The sequence below is a fragment of the Mixophyes fleayi genome, chromosome 3 (assembly GCF_038048845.1).
Source record: "Mixophyes fleayi isolate aMixFle1 chromosome 3, aMixFle1.hap1, whole genome shotgun sequence".
Classification (NCBI taxonomy): domain Eukaryota; kingdom Metazoa; phylum Chordata; class Amphibia; order Anura; family Limnodynastidae; genus Mixophyes; species Mixophyes fleayi.
In genome coordinates, this window is record NC_134404.1 from 26380468 (window position 1) to 26398896 (window position 18429).

Consider the following 18429-nt stretch of genomic DNA (forward strand, 5'->3'; position numbering starts at 1 on the left):
ATGGCAGGGGGACCCCTGCTGCGCGTCTCCCTGCTATAGTGCCGCCAACCCTGGCTGGTTTGCCTAGTGCTGGTAAAGTAAAAATTGGGGGAACCCCACGCAAAAATTTTCCACGATTTTCACGGGACCAGCACTAGTCAGGCAGCACTAGGGTTAAGCATAAATAGCGGGGGGACCTCACGCTTTTTTTTTTTTCAACTTTTATCTGTTCTTTAACATTTTAACAGCTGCCAGAGCTCTGGCAGCTTTATGACAGGTCAGTGTAACAGTGATGTGTTTACATCTCACTGTTACAACACAGGAGAGTTTGCCAAACACAGGAGAGTTAGCTAAACTCGGGAGTGTTTACATCGCTCAAAATCGCCAGAGATGACCAGCGATTTTGAACATGAGTGTCAAAATCGCAGCTTGATACATTTCCATTTTTTTAAAAAAAAATTGCGGGTAAACACCCGCGATTTTCCGCGATTTAAACACGCTGGCAAACTCGCACTTTGATACATTTACCCCCAAGAGTCAAAAAATATCTATAGGTACAGCAAAGAGCCAACTTTACCTTTCATATGTGTGTGCATATGCATAGACCAGTGGTTTCCAAACATTTGCAGTTTGCGGCACACTTAGAGTCTCCATAATTTTTTAAGGCACCCCTCCAAAATAATTACCGAGCAGTCCTATTTTAGAAGTAGTTGGGTCAAAATTTTTTAATAAGTATTTAGGTCAAGACAGAAATACTTATTTAGTTGCATGCAAAAATGCCCCCTCTGCATCCAGACACTCTGCACCCAGGCACTCTGCCCCCTCTGCATCCAGACACTCTGCCCCCTCTGCATCCAGACACTCTGCCCTCTCTCACGCTGCCCCCTCTGCCCTCTCTCACGCTGTCCCCCTCCTCTGCCCTCTGTCACGCTGTTCCCCCCTCCTCTGCCCTCTGTCACGCTGTCCCCCTCCTCTATCACGCTGTCCCCTTCCTCTGTCATGCTGTCCCCCTCTTCTGCCCTCTGTCACGCTGTCCCCCTCCTCTGCCCTCTGTCAGGCTGTCCCTTCCTCTGCCCTCTGTCATGATCCCTCTCACTCTGCCCCCTCTGCCGCGCCAGCCATAGAAAAAAACAAAGAACACTAAAACTTACCAATCCACTCAGCGCCGGGACCCGGCATCCTGCTCTCTCATGCAGCTTGTTAATAGTGACAAGCTGAGTGAGAGAGGAGGATGCTGGGTCCCGGCGCTGTCGGATTGGTAAGTTTTTGCGTTCTTTGTTTTTTTCCTATGGCTGGCTCGCGGCAACCCTGTGACAGCGCCGCGGCACACACTTTGGGAACTGCCTTCATAGACCCAGTATAAACATGCCAATACATAACTTACACACATACATTGAAAATTTAACAATTTACAATATCTTGCTAAACAAAAAAAGAAAATATCCAACACATTGCCAAAATGTTCATAAAATCAGCACAGCTTTTACCTTGCTGCTGTGACCAACAGAGGAGCGTTCAAAGGGTACTTAAAGTCTCTCCATAGCTACATCCTGTTTCTGCATCCACAATCCCTCAGACCTCTTTAAATGCCAATTGGATCTTCCTATATGCCCCTTACATACACATCAGACCTCTCCACAAGCCATCAAATCTACCTACAGAAATACCCATCTGATATTTCCACATGCCCCTTACATGTCAATCAGACCTCCCTATATGCCCTTTACATGACCATCAGACTTCTCCATATGCCATTATACCTCTCCACATGCAAATCAGATCTCCCCACCTGTCACCAGATTTAACCAACATGCTCCATACATGCCATCAGACCATCCCACATGTCCCTTGCATGCACTTCAGCCTCCCTGAATGGCATCAGATCTACCCACATTCCTCATACATGCCATCAGCCGCACACATTCGTCTTACATGCCCATTAACCACCACATATGCCGTCAGATAAACCCAAATCCTCCATACATGCCATCAGATCTCCCCATTTACTAAATACATGCAAATTAAACCTCCCCACATTCCACTACACTCTGTCTTCCTCCTTCCTTGATTGGATTGTCAAATTGTAAAGCGCTACGGAATTTGCTGGCTCTATATAAATAAATGTTGATGATGATGATGATGATGATTGTCTGTGACACTGTGACCTCCCTGCATTGTTCAGAGGAGGTCACGATGCGGTTGCTCTTGGTCAGTCGAGTAGCGAATGTTTTCCAATCTGCCCCTGCTGGCACCTGGACAACTATACATTGTTGATGCTCCCAGCCAGGGGCCTCATATCAAAGCTCAAAGAGCCACACGTGGCTCTAGAGCCACAGGTTGGCCACCACTGATGTAATGGCTTTCCAAAAAATCTATTGTAATCTATTTTTTTGGAAAGCTATTACATGGATAATGTCAGAATCCACCATCAGTTTTAATGCAGCAAAGGTCAACTCTGGTCCATTTTAGGGGTTTTGTGTAATAGCTTAATATTACATATAGGGTGCTCTGTCCCAGAGATGGAGCACGTCTGCACCATTTTTGGAACCACCAACAACAATTCAGATACAACCTTACCCAAAAACAGCAAAATAAAAATATTGAAAGAGCACACTCATACCACAATAAAAAAAAGTAAACATTTTATTAAAATCACAGTATATTAAAATACTATGATTATGGGAACAATTAATGTAAGCAAAAATAAAGCAATAAATAAGAAAACAAAAACAATTGAGTGAAAACATGCATAATATACATTACACTTATATGCATAAATAATGAACAATAATTAGTCTTTAGAAAAATACAATATATAGTGTTCATGAGGAACAAACTGTCACATTAAAAATAAGCAATCAGGAAATCAAACTGCACTAGAGCGAAAAGTAATACATAATGGGGCTCAAAGTTTATAAACATCAACTCAAATGTAATATAGAGTACATTGGTCAACATATAAAATCTGTAGTAGAAAATAATTTATAAAATAACTAAGATTACAAAAAGTGACAAATAATAATAAAGTTCATTTACACTAGTAACTGCACAACAAATGAATAGATGCAAATAGAAGAAATAAATGTAAGAAAAGTCAAAGTTAAATAGTAAGGTTAATATTATTATTACTATTTATTTATATAGCGCCACTAATTCCGCAGCGCTGTACAGAGAACTCGCTCACATCAGTGCCTTCCCCATTGGGGCTTACAGTCTAAATTCCCTAAAACACACGCACAGACTAGGGTCAATTTGTTAGCAGCCAATTAACCTACCAGTATGCTTTTGGAGTGTGGGAGGAAACCCACGCAAACACGAGGAGAACATACAAATTTCTCACAGATAAGGCCACGGTCGGGAGTTGAACTCATGACCCCAGTGTGGTAAGCAGAAGCGCTAACCACTTAGTCACTGTGCTGCCCGTTTGAAAAAAAAGACCTGGGTCCATCAAGTTCCATCTTTTATAAATTCTAATTGTGTTGATCTATAGGAAGGTAAAACAAAGTTGACAATTTAGCCTCACAGGCATGAAGCAAAATCCTAATTGACTCCAAAAATGTAAATAGTGTAAACTCCCTGGATTAATCACTCCCATAATGCCCCCTGCAATATAGTTGCAAGTACCTTGTCTTTAGAGACAGGCATCCAATCTGTTTTTAAATAATGCTACTGAATTTGTCTTCATCTCATGTACTATGAAATTCCAATTTTGCCTTTATATAAATTGACCATTTCAAAAGTTTAGTTTATTTATAAAAAATATAATTAACAAAAATTGTATTTAGAAAATGTGAGTATTTTAAATCTTTATCTCATCCACCAGAGTAGATTGCAGAGAGTAATACATCCATTCTTTTACTAAAGTGTTTGTTTTTTCCCGAGTGTTTTCAGCATCCCTGTCGGGGTTGTGGGTGGTGTTTTTTTCCTGCTAGACAAGATGAACATTTGTTAAACAAATAAGGTAGAGTCGGAGAAAGAAAGAAGATATTAAGTTATTTAAGGCACCATTGTTTTTAGTTTCTCATGGTAGAAATCCTGCACACATATGAAAAGACTGTCATGTAAACATCATATTGGAATACTTAACAAAGCCAGGGGCAAACGCAGGATTTTTTTTCTCCCCCCCCCCCCAAAAAGAAAATATATAGAGAGAGAGCAGCTGAGCATGCGGTCGTGCATGCACAGTAGCTCCATTTTGGCGATGCTGTACTGTACAGCAGCTGCGGCGCTGTCAAAGAAGTGTCCGTGGCAGTGCTGTTCCGGACGGACGCAGACACTTCTTTGACAGCGCCGCGGCTGCTGTACAGTACAGTGCTGCTGGTAGGGGCAGTGTTTAGTGCTCATTCGTTCGCGAGAGGAGTGGTTTCTGGAGAACCAGAAAACCCCCTGCGTGCGCCCCTGAAAGTTGCTAAGTATCTGCAATGATGTCACAAACTGGTAAGCACAGACTTGCCACAGCTCATTGTATTTTGTGGGAAATTACTATACTGCTCCATGGTCTTGAGGCAATATATAATATGTTGCCATGGGGCAGTGTGTAGTACATTGTCACGAGACTTCATGTACAACCTGTGACATCAAGCACCCATTGGTGAATATGCAGAGAGCATTGGGTGCCTACCACATTCACACACACTGATATCTGGCATCCTCTAGTGCATTTTTAGAATTTAGAACAATTCCAGAGCACACCTAATTTAGAATTAGAAGCAAAAAAATGGCAAAAACCTTGTTGCACTGCAGGGGTAAAATGTTGCACATATTTAGAGTTTGGAGGGGGGTGTCTTATCACAACTCTAAATTTCAGTTTACAAATAAAGCTGTCCAGTCTTTTTATGCTACATGCAGAAGCATCCAATATTTTTCCTATGTGCAAAAAAATTAAATAATTTGCATTTCTTGCATTGCAACATGGATTGTCCAGGAGCATATCTGCTCCTTTTTTTGCTTTGTTCCTAACTCAAAATGAGGCTCAGTAAGTCTAAATATCTCTATGGACAAATGAGAGATGACACATTAAGAGGAGAAGCTGAGCCTAGTGCTTTAAAGGTAAGAGTAATGAGGAAAAATACGGGGTTTAGTTATAGGTCATAAAAATGGCCTTATGTATGGTACAATGGCTCGACAGCATCCCAGTTGTGAAATTGGTCCTTGTATCTTTCACTCTCTGTATAGAAGTTCCTTTCTATGGTACTTTTCAGCCACCCTCAATCTATTTTCAGACAATGTCCCCTTGTATTAGTGTCATCTCTGTTTATACACTGCATATTGTAGTGCCTAAAGCTTTAGTGCAATGGTATAATGGACAATGCTCACTGGACTGATAGCAGTGAGTTGCTGTTACGTTGTTATTGTTATTGGGAGTGCAAGTACTACCAATGCTGTGAAAAGGTTCACTTTGCTGTACAAAATTACCGCTTCTCAAAAAACTAATTCTCACTGTGGCTACTTTCTTCATTTGTTCTGATATCTGAACCATGGTCTCTCTCATCACAGGCAATTGCATTATACATCAGCATCAGTACTGACATCATCTCCAATGCAATTCCTCGGATACCTTTCCAGGGTCTGAATACTTTATTAATTCCACTTGTGTCTCACCTGTTGTTAATTATGGGAGTCAATTGTCTATTTTAGCTTTCATTAGTTTCACACAGTCCTTGTCTGTTGTTAAAATAATAATTTAATTTTTTCAGCAAAATAAACTTTAAGAATAAAATTATATCATTGTTTATTTACAAAAGAAAAGCTTTGATAATATCACTTCTCAATTTCAGTCTCTGAAAACTCTGTCCGTTCACAGACCAGACAGTTTTTATCAGTAACCAAAAGTAGGTTGTACTACACTTTGCCAATCTCTACCTATAGTATTTCTGGTCATATATTCCCCTTTAAACCTGTTTTGTTTGTAACTATTATAATGAAGTGTTTTCCAATCTTCTTTTATTGGGTTAATCTGTGTCATACAAATAGTACAAACAGTGCCATTGGGACAAAGGTGGAGCCCAAGTGTTAGAACAAGATAATAGCTGCTCTTCAGATGCCAGGTTCAGTCATTCTTGTGACTGCTGAGCACACAATGGATTTAGGGCTGTTTGTAGCCATTTGCTTTGTGCTGATTTTGACTCTTTTATATATTTTTAACAATTGGAATAATAAAAGCATAGCAAAATTTCCTCCGGGACCAAAATGCTGGCCGCTGATTGGGAACTTACATATCATGGATTTAAAGAAACCTCATCTGACATATTTAGAGGTAAGACAATGCCATTCTTTAACAAATGAAACATATGTTTATGTGAGACTCTTTGAAAACATTCATTAATTTATGGAAAAACTAAAATATGATTGTGAATTAGCATAAAATTAATATAGAGGAGCTAATGCTGTGTACCAAGATAATATTTTTCTGTTCCAAAAGGTTTTAAAAGCTCACAATGGTAAAACACTGAAAAACAACTAGAGTATTTCTTATATCTAAGTATGTTACTTTATTGCTACTCAATTTCATGAGTTAAAAAACACCTACAACGAGGATCCCTAAAAACCAAAGTTAAAAAACACCTACAACGAGGATCCCTAAAAACCGAAGCAGCACATTTCCATGACAGCGGCATGCTGTCAGATACTAATTCCGAACACACTTCTTGCTGGCACTTTACTTTGATGTCACTTAACATAGCAACATAGATAAATGTGAGTTTAAAGCGACAATGTTGTTAGGGCTAACTGTATTAGTAAGGTTAAGTGTTTGAATAAAGTGTCTAGTTGTGGGGTACTGACATTGCCGCTTTAAATTCACATTTGTGTATGTGGCAGTGTTAAGTGACGTGAAAGTGAGGTATTACTTAACGTCATATACTATAATATAAGCTAAGTTAACCAACTGTGACACAGTGATCCCTTATTTGACTAGTTCCTATTCTAATTAAATGTAGCTAATTAAAACTAATTAATTATTTCATATAAACAATTTTAGAATTTTTTAAATGTGCAGAAGATTACCTACATTATTTTAAAATAATGAGAAAACTTACATTTTTAGTGCCAGGACTTGGTGTTGATAAAAAATTACAGTAATCGCTCCCATCATTCAAATTTTAACAAATAGACTTTTACAGCTAATCAAAACACAATTAAAAGGGTAAACTCGCCCTGTAGGTTCTTCTCTGCCATCTTATTCTTTGCTTCTATGTTTAAGAAAATGAATGCAGTGATCATGTTAAGTATTAAAATCAGGCACATTAACAGTGATTAAAAATAATTACAAACACACAGGGCCGCCATCAGGGGGGTACAGGGGGTACTGTTGTACCGGGCCCGGGCTTACCAGTGGGCCCGTTACAACAGCGCAACATATACTTACCTGGGGGCCCGCCTCTGCGATCGCAGGGGTGGAGAAATCATTCCCCCTGCGATCATGTCACAGGCAGAGGAATGATTCCTCCACCCCTGCGATCGAATCCTGGTGCCTGGCTGTCACGGTGACAGCCAGGCTGAAGACAGAGTAGCGGAGACCAGCGGCGGGCCCCCAGGTAAATATATATTGCCGTTGCTCATGGGGGTGGCGCAGACGCTCATCGGGGAGGGGGGGGGGGGCACGGGGGACATGAGGGGCCCGTACTGGGCGTGATTGTTTCTGAAGGCGGCCCTGCAAACACATATTTTAAAACTCAAGACTCTCCCTGGAAATCAGTAACAGTTGGCAAATGTATTAGATGAATTGGATGCAGCCAATGAGACGTGTCATCTAACACTTGCTAAATAAGATTTGAGAACGATTATAAAAGTACAGCAGTCCAGGCACATTTAACTCTTATTTGATTTCATTTTGTCCAAAAATTGAACCTTAAAAACATAATAGAGCATCATTTCATGTTATAAATTTAAACTCCATTGTGTATAGTTCTTCATGGGAGATAATCTAATGACCTATCCAGTGGTCAAAGTAATCTAGTAAACAGTAGTGTGCCATACTGCCACTTCTACTGCTATCATTGTAAAATTAGCAAATTCCATTAACTTACATTTTCCACACTGCCACTTCTAAATTTCCACTTCCACCACTGGTCATATCACCAGCTTAAGAAAGTGTTGCTGTTTTGCTTTCGCATAGTAAGATATTTTTAAAATTCACATTTTACTATTTTAGTTAATTATATTTTAGCTGGCAAAGACCTACGGCTCAGTATTTAGTGTTCAGATGGGGATGAAAAAGATGGTGGTCTTGGCTGGATATGAGACTGTGAAAGACGCTCTTGTCAATCATGCTGAAGAGTTTGGAGGAAGAGCAAGAGTAGAAATATTCCAGAACATGGACAAGGAAATGGGTAAGTCAGTTTGAAATTATTATCATTATCATCATTTTGTGTTTTAATCAAATTTATTCCTTAGTGCACAATTAAGCAACAGTAAGTCATAGGAAAACTGAGGGGGGGTTTCATAGAGCCTGGAAAACCCCCCTCCAAGCCTGGGGCACCGTATAATTGAGGTGGCTTCACAAAGCTCTACATTGCCCATGTATATTATGGGGATAGGGAGAGGTGGAGAGCAGCTAAAATTATTGCCACGCCCTCATGCATGCTGGTCACACCCACTGGCAGCGTGGAGTGGAAACCCCACTCTACAAATCTGATGTTTGCCCCTGGTAAGTAGAGTAACTTCTTATTCCTGCAATGCATATGTCTGTTAGGAATTCACAGGAAATGTGAGGTGATGTTATAGTAAAAACATAATAGAGTTTATTGCAGTTCAGTGCATATAAAGATGGTCTAGACACAAGCACACTGGAGATAGCATTAACCAAGAGAAGCCAAGTGAAAACACAAAGTCTGAGGTAATGCAGAAGTGAGTAATCAGCCAAAAGGCATTGCAGGATTAAATGTAGGCGTAGGCGTAGAGTCTGTTTTGTAACATAGAAATTTATACAGTCTTTGTTGCAATCAGGAAAAATAGTCTCAGAGGAAATGCTGATGCATTTTTTAGGCAATGCAAGAATATAACACATTCTTGTGATCACTGTGAAGCCCCACATAGGGAGCAATTGATAATTACCACAGCCTGTGCTGCCGATATTGAGTTGACCTATGTGAATAGTGTGCAGGAGTGAGGCCAGATATCAGGCACCAGGAGACAAATAAAAGCACAGTCAGGTACAAAGACTGAATGTACAAAGAACACAGATTCAGAAACCAAGATGCTAGTGCATCAATGCTATCACTGGAAATCGGTGAAGGATAGATGAAAGCTTTCACAGAGCAGTCTTCTGATCTGAGTAAGCAGCAGAGTACAAGTCAGATGAAAACCTAACAATGTCACAAACGTTCCGAGACAATCTGATTCAGTCAACCAAGTCCCAATCTACCCAACCCAGGACTGCCATCAGGTCTGAACAGGGAGTACAACAGTATTGGGCCAAACAGTAGTATGGGGCCCCACCAGCCTGGGCCCAAACAGATATATTAGAGGAGGGGGCTCCACAAAGAATTAAGGGACATAGCAGGCTCCATTTTTATGCAGCAGTTGCTCCTGAGATGTGAGAGGTGGGGAGAGGCCTCTGCGCTGATTTAAGTAAAATAGCAATGGGCCCCCTTGTAGGCAGCACCTCCACTCCCAATACATGGGGACTCATGGCAACCACTAATTGTTCCAGTCCCAGACCTCCAGATGCATAGAGAGAGAGAGGTGCCCAGCTCCCAAACAGAGAGCCACGACAAGGCAGAAGGCTCCCTGCAGCATCAATGATGTCATATAATTAATAACATTGCAAACCTGTCAATGGAGACGAACCAAATAGAGCTAGCAAAAAGTAGCAGAGAGGTAAGTAAATTATTCAGGGGTTAGATTGGACTGGGGACGGGGAGGTGACCTAAGAGAATGAGGAGAGGAGGAAAATCTGAGGTGAGAGAAGGAAAGAAGGGGCCCTGCCTGTAACATTTATACTTGGCCCTGTAATCTTTGGTGGCAGCCCTGCTCATTCCATTGTCATGCTTCAAAGTAAATCAAAGCTACGGAGTCCAGGATGCGATTAAGCATAAGGTGTTTATTGCTACAAAATACAAATAAATAGTATAAACCAAATATAGTTGAAACAGTACAGGGATCTCTGGTAAGGCTGAATACTGGTTGCAAGGAATAGTGCAGACATAGGAGAGAGGCAGATATAAGTAGGGAACATCTAGGTGCAGGAGATAATTAGTTCAACAGGTTAACCCCTAGAAGTGAGAAGGATAAAGCACAATAGCAGCACATCTGGTGCGTTAGAAGTTCTGCCATAATATATACAATGAATACAAATATAAAGTCCAAGAGTCCTGGAGGCAGGAGTTGCCAATACAAAGCAGAAAGCAGCAGGCAGATCGTGACAACCATTTCCACTACACCACACTCTTATCTAGAAGGCCACTCTTTTAACTAACTGGAAATTGAGATGGCCCCTCAAAAATCAGCACTACTAAGAGGTATGCTCTAATGAATTGCTTTTCATAGTATGCACTTACCTGTACCAAAATTGTGTTTAGTTAGGATAAACACAGATTCTGTAATTCTGTAAGTGCAACTTCCATCAGAGGAAAGTGAAATCACAGTTAGCAGTATTTTGACATGGAAATTATTATTATTATTATTATTATTATTATTATTATTAATCTATATTTATAGGGCACCACAAGATTTCTGCAGCATTGTATAGAAAACAGATAGTAGACAATAAAGGGTAAACTGTACAGAACAATAAGCAAAAAATACCAGGACTTCAAAAACTCCAAACATAGCTAGCACAGAGAAGTTGCAGCAGAAGAATAAGTAGAGAGACACGAGGAGGGAGGGCCCTGCTTGTAAGAGCTTACATACTAAAGATAGGACAAACAGACAGGAGACACAATGGGGAGTCAGAGGGAATCAATTGCAAGAGAGCTAGTAGCGGGACATGGAAGAGAGAATGGAGAGAAGGTTATGTGGATGACTGGTAGGCTTCAAGGAACTGATGAGTTTTAAGTGCCCATTAGAAGGTGCACAAATTAGGGGACAGTCGGATAGAGTGTTGGAGGTCTTTCTAGTGGAGAGGGCAGCCTGGGACAAATCTTGGATTCTGGAGAGGAATGAGGTGATCACAATAAAGGAGTGGCAACGGTCAATGGTCAATCACAGGGAGTGGGATCGAGTGTAAATGGAGAGGTAGGAGATGTATGGGGCAGTAGAGTGGGAGAGGGCCTTATAGGTGAGGAATTTGGAGTTAGGAATTTGAAAAAGATTCTGTAGGGGAAGGGGAGCCAGTGCAAGGCAAGGCACAGAGAGGAGGCATAATTATACTGCATAAATGCACTCTCCACATGCCAGGCCTGCGTGCTGCTTGGGATAAGAGCAACATCCTACATTTATCTACTACAGTACCATATAATAAATATTTCCAGTGCACAACAAGCTTTAAAACTGATATAAAACCAATGCTATGGGAACCACGTATATAATATAACACAATTTTATGAATTTAGAAGTAACATAGAATAAATAAAATAAATGGTATCCTACAATAAAACCAGTTAGAATGTCCTCAATAGGTGTTCACAAAGATCTGGTATTGCGCTTGCTCAGATGGATCAATCTAATACAGATAAATATGTGATGTGGACATATGACTCCAGAGTGCAACTAAACTATCTTAGGTAGTAGTCGATATTAACACACCTGATTAGATGATACAAGAAATCCACTCCTCGATTTCAAGTTAGAATATCTATCATAACTACTGTGCGTATGCACTGTGGAGTCATATGTCCACATCACATATTTATCTGTTTTAGATCCAAGCAAGCGAAATACCAGATCTGTGTGAGCACCATTTGAGGACATTATAACTGGTTTTATTGCAAGATACCTTTTATTTTATTTATTCTATGTTACTCATAAATTCATAAAAATTGTGCTATTTTATATACGTGGTTCCCATAGCATTGGTTTTATATAAGTTTCTAAGATTGTCGTCTGCTGGGAATATTTATTATCGAGAGGGGAGGCAGAAGAGGAGCAGTGGGAGAGGAAGATGAGTCTAGTCCTGAAGGGTTCGAGGTGGGAGAGGGAGGAGGCCAGTGAGGAGTCGGTTACAGTAATCAAGACGGGAAATGATGAGTGCATGGATAATGTTTTTAGTGGCATCCTGAGATAGGAAGGGCAGGATGCAGGCGATGGTGCAGAGTTGGAAGCGACAGGAGTGGTTGAGAGATTAAATCTGGGGGGTAAAGGAGAGGGAGGCGTAGAGAGTAACGCCCAGGCAGCGGACTTGGGGATCAGATGAGATGGATCAAGATGGGATGTAGATCAAAAAGAAGGGAAGACAATGAGCTCTGTTTTGGCAATGTTAATTTTGAGAAAATGTGAATACATCCAAGAGGAGTTGGTGGAAAGGCAGTCAGATACACGAGAGAAAAGGGGGGAGATCAGGAGAATAGATGTAAAGTTGAACGTCATCGACGTAAAGGTGATATTGGAAACTGAAAGAGATGATGAGATCACTTAGGGAGGTAGTTGACAGAAAAAAGAATAGAGGTCCAAGAACCGAGCCCTGAGGAATTCGTATAGGGAGAGCGGAGGGGGGAGGGTGAACCAGAAATGGATACATAGAAGGAGTGGTTGGCGAGGTATATGGTGAACCAAGCAAGGATAGAGCCAAGGAGGCAGAGAGAAAAAAGGGTCTGCAGCAGGATGGGGTGGTCAACGGTGTTGAAAGCCGCAGAGAGGGCCAAGAGAATGAGCAGGGAGAAGTGACCCTTAGTTTTAGCTGAGAATGTTGTTAGTAACTTTGGCCACGGCGGTTTTAGTGGAGTGGAGAAGGTGGCGTTGAACTGGAGAGGGTCAACAATGGGGTTGTCCGAGAGTTGCCTAGTGAGGTGTCTGCAGACAATCCTCTCAAGTAATTTAGAGGCAAAGGGGGAAAGTGAGATGGGGTGGTAGTTAGCAGGTGAGGTAAGGATTGTTTTTTTGAGAATGGGAGAGATAAGGGCATGTTTGAGAGGACGATGCCAGTGGAGAGTGACAGATTGAAGAGGTCAGCAAGCTAGAATCAGGTAGTATTTGGAGAGCGAGCGAAGGAGTTGAGAGGGGATGGGATCCAGTTGACAGGGAGAAAGGGGAGAGGAAAAAATGAGGAGGTGGATTTCTTCACCCGTGGCTGGGCAGAAGGAGCACCAAAGTTGGTTGTTAGATGAAGGCAGAGCTATGAGGGTGGCAGGAGAATGATCCATGGAGGACATGTCGAGTCTGATTGCCTCCTTTGTCTCCTTCAAAATTGAGGCTAAGTCGGTGGCAGAGGGGGAGAGCGGGATAGGAAGGGGGACGGGAGAGGAGAGAGGTGACCATGGTAAAAAGCCGGCAGGGTTTGGAGGACTGAAAAGGATTGTTTAGCGAGGAATAGGGCAGAATTGTAGGAGGAGAGGAGAAATTTTAAGTGAAGGAAGTTGGCCAGGGAGCGAGATTTCCTCTAGAGGCTCTCAGTAGCATGGAGCAAACCGGTGAATTTGGAATACCAAGGTTAGGTTATCAAGTGGCGACAACGGACAGAAGAGGCAGGGGTAATAGCATCCAGGGCAGTGCTGAGAGAGTGGTTGTAGAGGGAGGTCGCATCTTCAGGGCACCCAGGGTAGGAAGAGGGGAGAGGAGAGTTTAGAGAGAAGAAGAGAACAAAGTAGGGTCAAGAGCATCAAGATTGCGCCTGGCGAGATAAATTTTTGTGGGGGGGAGCAGGGGAGGAGGACAGAATGAAGGAGAGGAGATGGTGTTCACAGACCGGGAAGGGAGAGTTAAAGAAATCAAAGAGATCACATAGATGAGAGAAGACAAATCAAGGAAGTGACCAAGTCTATGGGTTGGGGAAGAGGTCCACTGAGTTAGATCAAAAGAGGAAGAAAGGGTGAAAAGTTTGATGAAGGCAGGTCCAGTGGGGTTATCAATGGGGATGTTAAAATCTTTGAATGGCAGAATTGCAGTCTGCCTCAGCTCTGGTGTCCCATCTTGGTTGAAAACCCTGTTACCTTTGTAGTTACATTACTGGCACACTTGATGCGCCAAATTAACCCCTTTGCGGCAAGGACTCTCATCTATTATTCTTCCATAAAATCTATATAAAATAGGTACTTGGCATAGACAATTATGCAATTTTTGTTACAAAGTAGAGCAAAAGAGAAACATACCATAGGTGACAAAGTCCTGACTGTTTGGGACAATAGAACAGTACACCACAATTGACAAAAAAAAACAAAAACAACAACACATTTTTAGCAATATAACAGTAATACTACATGCAATGCTTCATGGAGGCTTTGGGACACTTATGACAGCAGTTCTCTATTGTCTTGTTTATGTTGCCTATGCACACAAATTGAACATAGGGACCTTATTCTCATTGGAAAAATGGATAGGACTTTACAATTATATTTTTTTTTAACATAAAGCTCAATATAAATGGAACCAATAATAATAGTACAAATTGCAAGGAATAGGACACTGCTAGGGAAAGAGAATTATTTGCTTAGAGTTTTCCGGCGGGTTTGAAAAACCAACCAGATTCTAGCTATCATTTATTTAGCACATTCTACAAAATGATAGCTAGAATTTGATTGGTTGCTATAGGCAACATCTTCACTTTTCAAACCCGCTGGAAAACTCTCAGCTTGATACATTTACCCCCAAGAAGTTAAAACTTAACATCTTGAAACTTGTGGCCTATTCTTGTTTTCTACATATACTATTACCTTTAAGAAAGCACAATCCTAACTGCAAAATCTCTTGCACAAACGAGTATAAATATAATTTCAGATTCACAGAAATCCTTTTAATTCATGAGGTTTTGCAACCACAGTTTACTTTCACACTAGTATGTTGGTCATTTACTAAATGTAGGGTGAATTAGGAATCACTGGAGCAGGTCTGCTTTTCCACTTCTTAGCCTATTTTGTCAGCCATATACTGTATAACTCCAGGTCAGGGTAACTGTTTATATCAATGAGTTCACCTTCAAGCTAATAATAATATTAATAATAATTATAATAATATCATTGATTTGTAAGGTTCCACAACATCGGAAAACAGGACATATGTAAATCAGGGAAATACAAGGTAGATAAAATAGATACAGACATGAAAACAAAGGTTATGGAGGTCACAGAAGAGGGTTTATATTCTAATCATAGCAGGGTGCAGCTGAAACAAGAGGAATGACTGTGTTTAAGAGTAAGGATTGGGACAGTTGTTATGGTAAATTAGTGTGGTTAGTAAAGGGGGAGAGTAGGGTAAACTCTAATAAAGATATGTGTTTTCAGAGTGTTTAGAGATTTGAAGGCTGTGGGAGATTCTGGTCTGGTAGTGGTACAAGAGAAATATTGTAGGCAGATGTTACAGGTGGTTGCAGGAGACAAAGCTATATGCAATACAGAGCTAGATCTAAGAGGGCAGTTTGGAGACTATTTTAAGATACGATTTATATACTAAATACTTTTGTGTCAAAAAGGACAAAAGTATTACAGGACTGATGCCTTTATTGGCTAACTCAAACAATTATTATTATATTTGCTAGCTTTCAGAGCACAGAGGCCCCTGCTGATTTTCCTGGCTAACACGGTACTGCAATAATAATTCTTCTAAATTATATTTTTGCTACACATCAAGATACGATTTGAGATGTTTGAAAGGGTGATGTTGTAGAGGACTTTGCAGGCAAGAGTGAGCAATTTAAATTGGGTTCTGGAGGACACAGGGAGCCAGTTTAGGGACTTGCAAAGTGTTGTGGCAGATGAGGAGCAGGGAGAGAAGAAGATCAGTTATGTTGTGGTATTTAAGATGGACTGAAGAGGGATAGATGGGTTGGTAAATTCAAAGTAGGAGGAGGTTGCAGGAAGACATCAGATGATGAGAACGTTTATAAGAATTTGGGTAGTGTGACACCGAGGCTGTATATGTAGGAATGTCCATATTCAAATAACTCTCATAATTTTAAACATTTCAGGAATTATTTTATCACATGGTGATAACTGGAAGGTAATGAGAAGATTTACCATAACAACACTGCGTGATTTTGGGATGGGAAAAAGTACAATCGAAGATAAGATTGTTGAAGAATGTACCCACTTAATTGAACATGTTGCATCTTTTAAAGGTAAAGAATACTGATCATAATAGAGCCCCCATTTTTGAAAACAGAATTCCAGGACACCAAATGTCACAATCTTAGTCTGGATGCCAAATTCAATCAAATGGGCTGAATTATTTACAGATAGGAACTAATTGTTAAAACATTTATAGCCAGAGAATATATCTTAAACTATTTATGTGTATGTGTGTATATATATATATATATATATATATATATATATATATATATATATATATATATATATATAGTGTGTGTGTGTATATAACTTAAATATTAATATTGGCTCACCATCCACTTTGTTACTTGCATTATAGACTACATGCATCAACTACTGCAACTACATACATCATACATACAACTACTTAATTCATCATAATTGTTATTAATTTTGTTCATTATTGTTTTAGGAAAGCAATTTGATGACACTATGATCATAAACGCTGCCGTGGCTAATATAATTGTGGCAATTTTACTTGGTCATCGAATGAACTATGAAGATCCACAATTTAGGAGACTATTAACAATAGAAAAAGAAAATGCTCAACTTTTAGCAAGTCCAATGGTTTCGGTATTATTATTATTATTATTATTATTATTATTATTATTTTTATTATTACCATTAATTTGTAAGGTCCCAGAGCACTCTGTATCTCCAGGCAGTAGGGAAAACAGAGCATATATAAAGAAAGGACATATAAGGCAGACAAATAACTAAAAAAGTAAAAACAAATAGTAGGGTTGTCTCTGTTCACGAGAGAGCTTATTATCTAGTAGAAAACGGGCAGAGCTGAGACAAGGGGAGCGAGTGTGACTCAGGGTGGCGATTTGGACAGTAGTTTAGGTGATACTAGGGTAGGTTGTAATAAGCATTTAAAGGCTGAGGAAGAGTCTGCTCAAGTGTAATAGGGAATTCCATAGGTAGGGAACAGCAGGTGGGAGTGAGAGGTGGGTGGGTGAGGTGGGGTCAGAGGCACATCTAAAACAGCAAAAGCTAGAGATATTTTGAGATAAGGTTTGAGTTGTATGAAGGAGCGGTATTATAGAGGTCTCTGTAGGTTATGGTGAATAATTAAAATATAACAATGTTTTCTAAGGATTCAAGTACAGTGAGATAAAGGAAAAGGATATTGTAAAGAGAATAAATATAAATAATAAATAATAAGTAAAATAGACAGATTATTCAGTTAAACCACTCACATTCAGATTAGGCGTCTGAGAAATGTTATTTACGTGCCAACAGGGGCCAGTTGTAAGACATACTGCTTTGTCCTTACTAGGGGTCATCAGTGTAAGTTAGATTCTTATGGATCCTTTACAGTTAGATGTATTTGCACCCTGAATGAATATAGAAGACACACACAGTATAAAACATCCCTACGTATATGTGTTGGCTCAACGGAATATTAATATGTGTCCTGCTAAAATACAGTAGTGTTTGTGGCAGACATATGTCAGGCATTTAAGTGTCTATACTTCCATAACGCAGCGATGTGACTTCACAGTGTTAGTAGCAAATGCTAAAGTCGCAGTACCCCATTTGTCGACAATTTGACAATGTAATATAATGTAACGTCATGTACACAAGATAGAATATTGTCTCAATGTAAATGTCACATTTTCAATATAAAATATAATTTAGCTCAACGACCACATACAGGGGCTCATCTAGATGTGGTTACATATGAGGTTAGAATGTACGTAGGTAAAACACACATAAAAAAGTGTAATTACCCACATACATTTAGTGTGACACATCTCAAGATGCAGCCAACAAAAAACAGCAGCATTTTGCCAGACGTACATCAGGTGTAAAAGTGACTATTCTTAAATCCCACAGTAGCATAGAGATGTGGCTTGACAGTGTTAGTAGTGAAGTTGTATTACCCAGTTTGAACACAGAAGTGTCATGTATACAACAGACAGTAGTGTCTTCACAGTGTTATAAATATATACAAAAGTCATATTTTCTATAGTAATTAAAAATAAATGCAAACATCTTTAAAAATCCAACAGGAATCTTCTTTCCTGCAGTAGTCCAAGTGGAAATATCAATCAAATAAGGCAAAAAGACTGTCACAACTTTTTATAATAAAGCAGCTAATGATTTAAGTATTATAAAATATAGATGTAAATTGGATACTATCGGCGCTATTCTGAGCTACTTCCTAATATTTACACACTAGAAAAGAGTTCTTACTATTCTCATATATAACAGATTATAAACAAAAATTGGTGTACATACATTAGGCGCCAATCATAAGCACATCAGACGTGCGTGATGTGCTTATGATTGGCGCCTAATGTATGTA

General features: G+C 39.9%; 1 protein-coding gene across 1 annotated transcript in view; it reads left to right on the forward strand.

Annotated features, from left to right (window-relative positions):
• Positions 1–5990: 5990 nt before the first annotated feature.
• Positions 5991–18429, forward strand: part of LOC142143412 (cytochrome P450 2K1-like) — a 39333-nt gene continuing 26894 nt past the window's right edge. The window contains exons 1-4 of the mRNA XM_075201245.1: positions 5991–6235; positions 8147–8309; positions 15974–16123; positions 16528–16688. Of these exons, the coding sequence (XP_075057346.1) occupies positions 6020–6235; positions 8147–8309; positions 15974–16123; positions 16528–16688 (690 nt within the window). The 5' untranslated portion in view covers positions 5991–6019. The remainder of the gene's footprint in view (positions 6236–8146; positions 8310–15973; positions 16124–16527; positions 16689–18429) is intronic.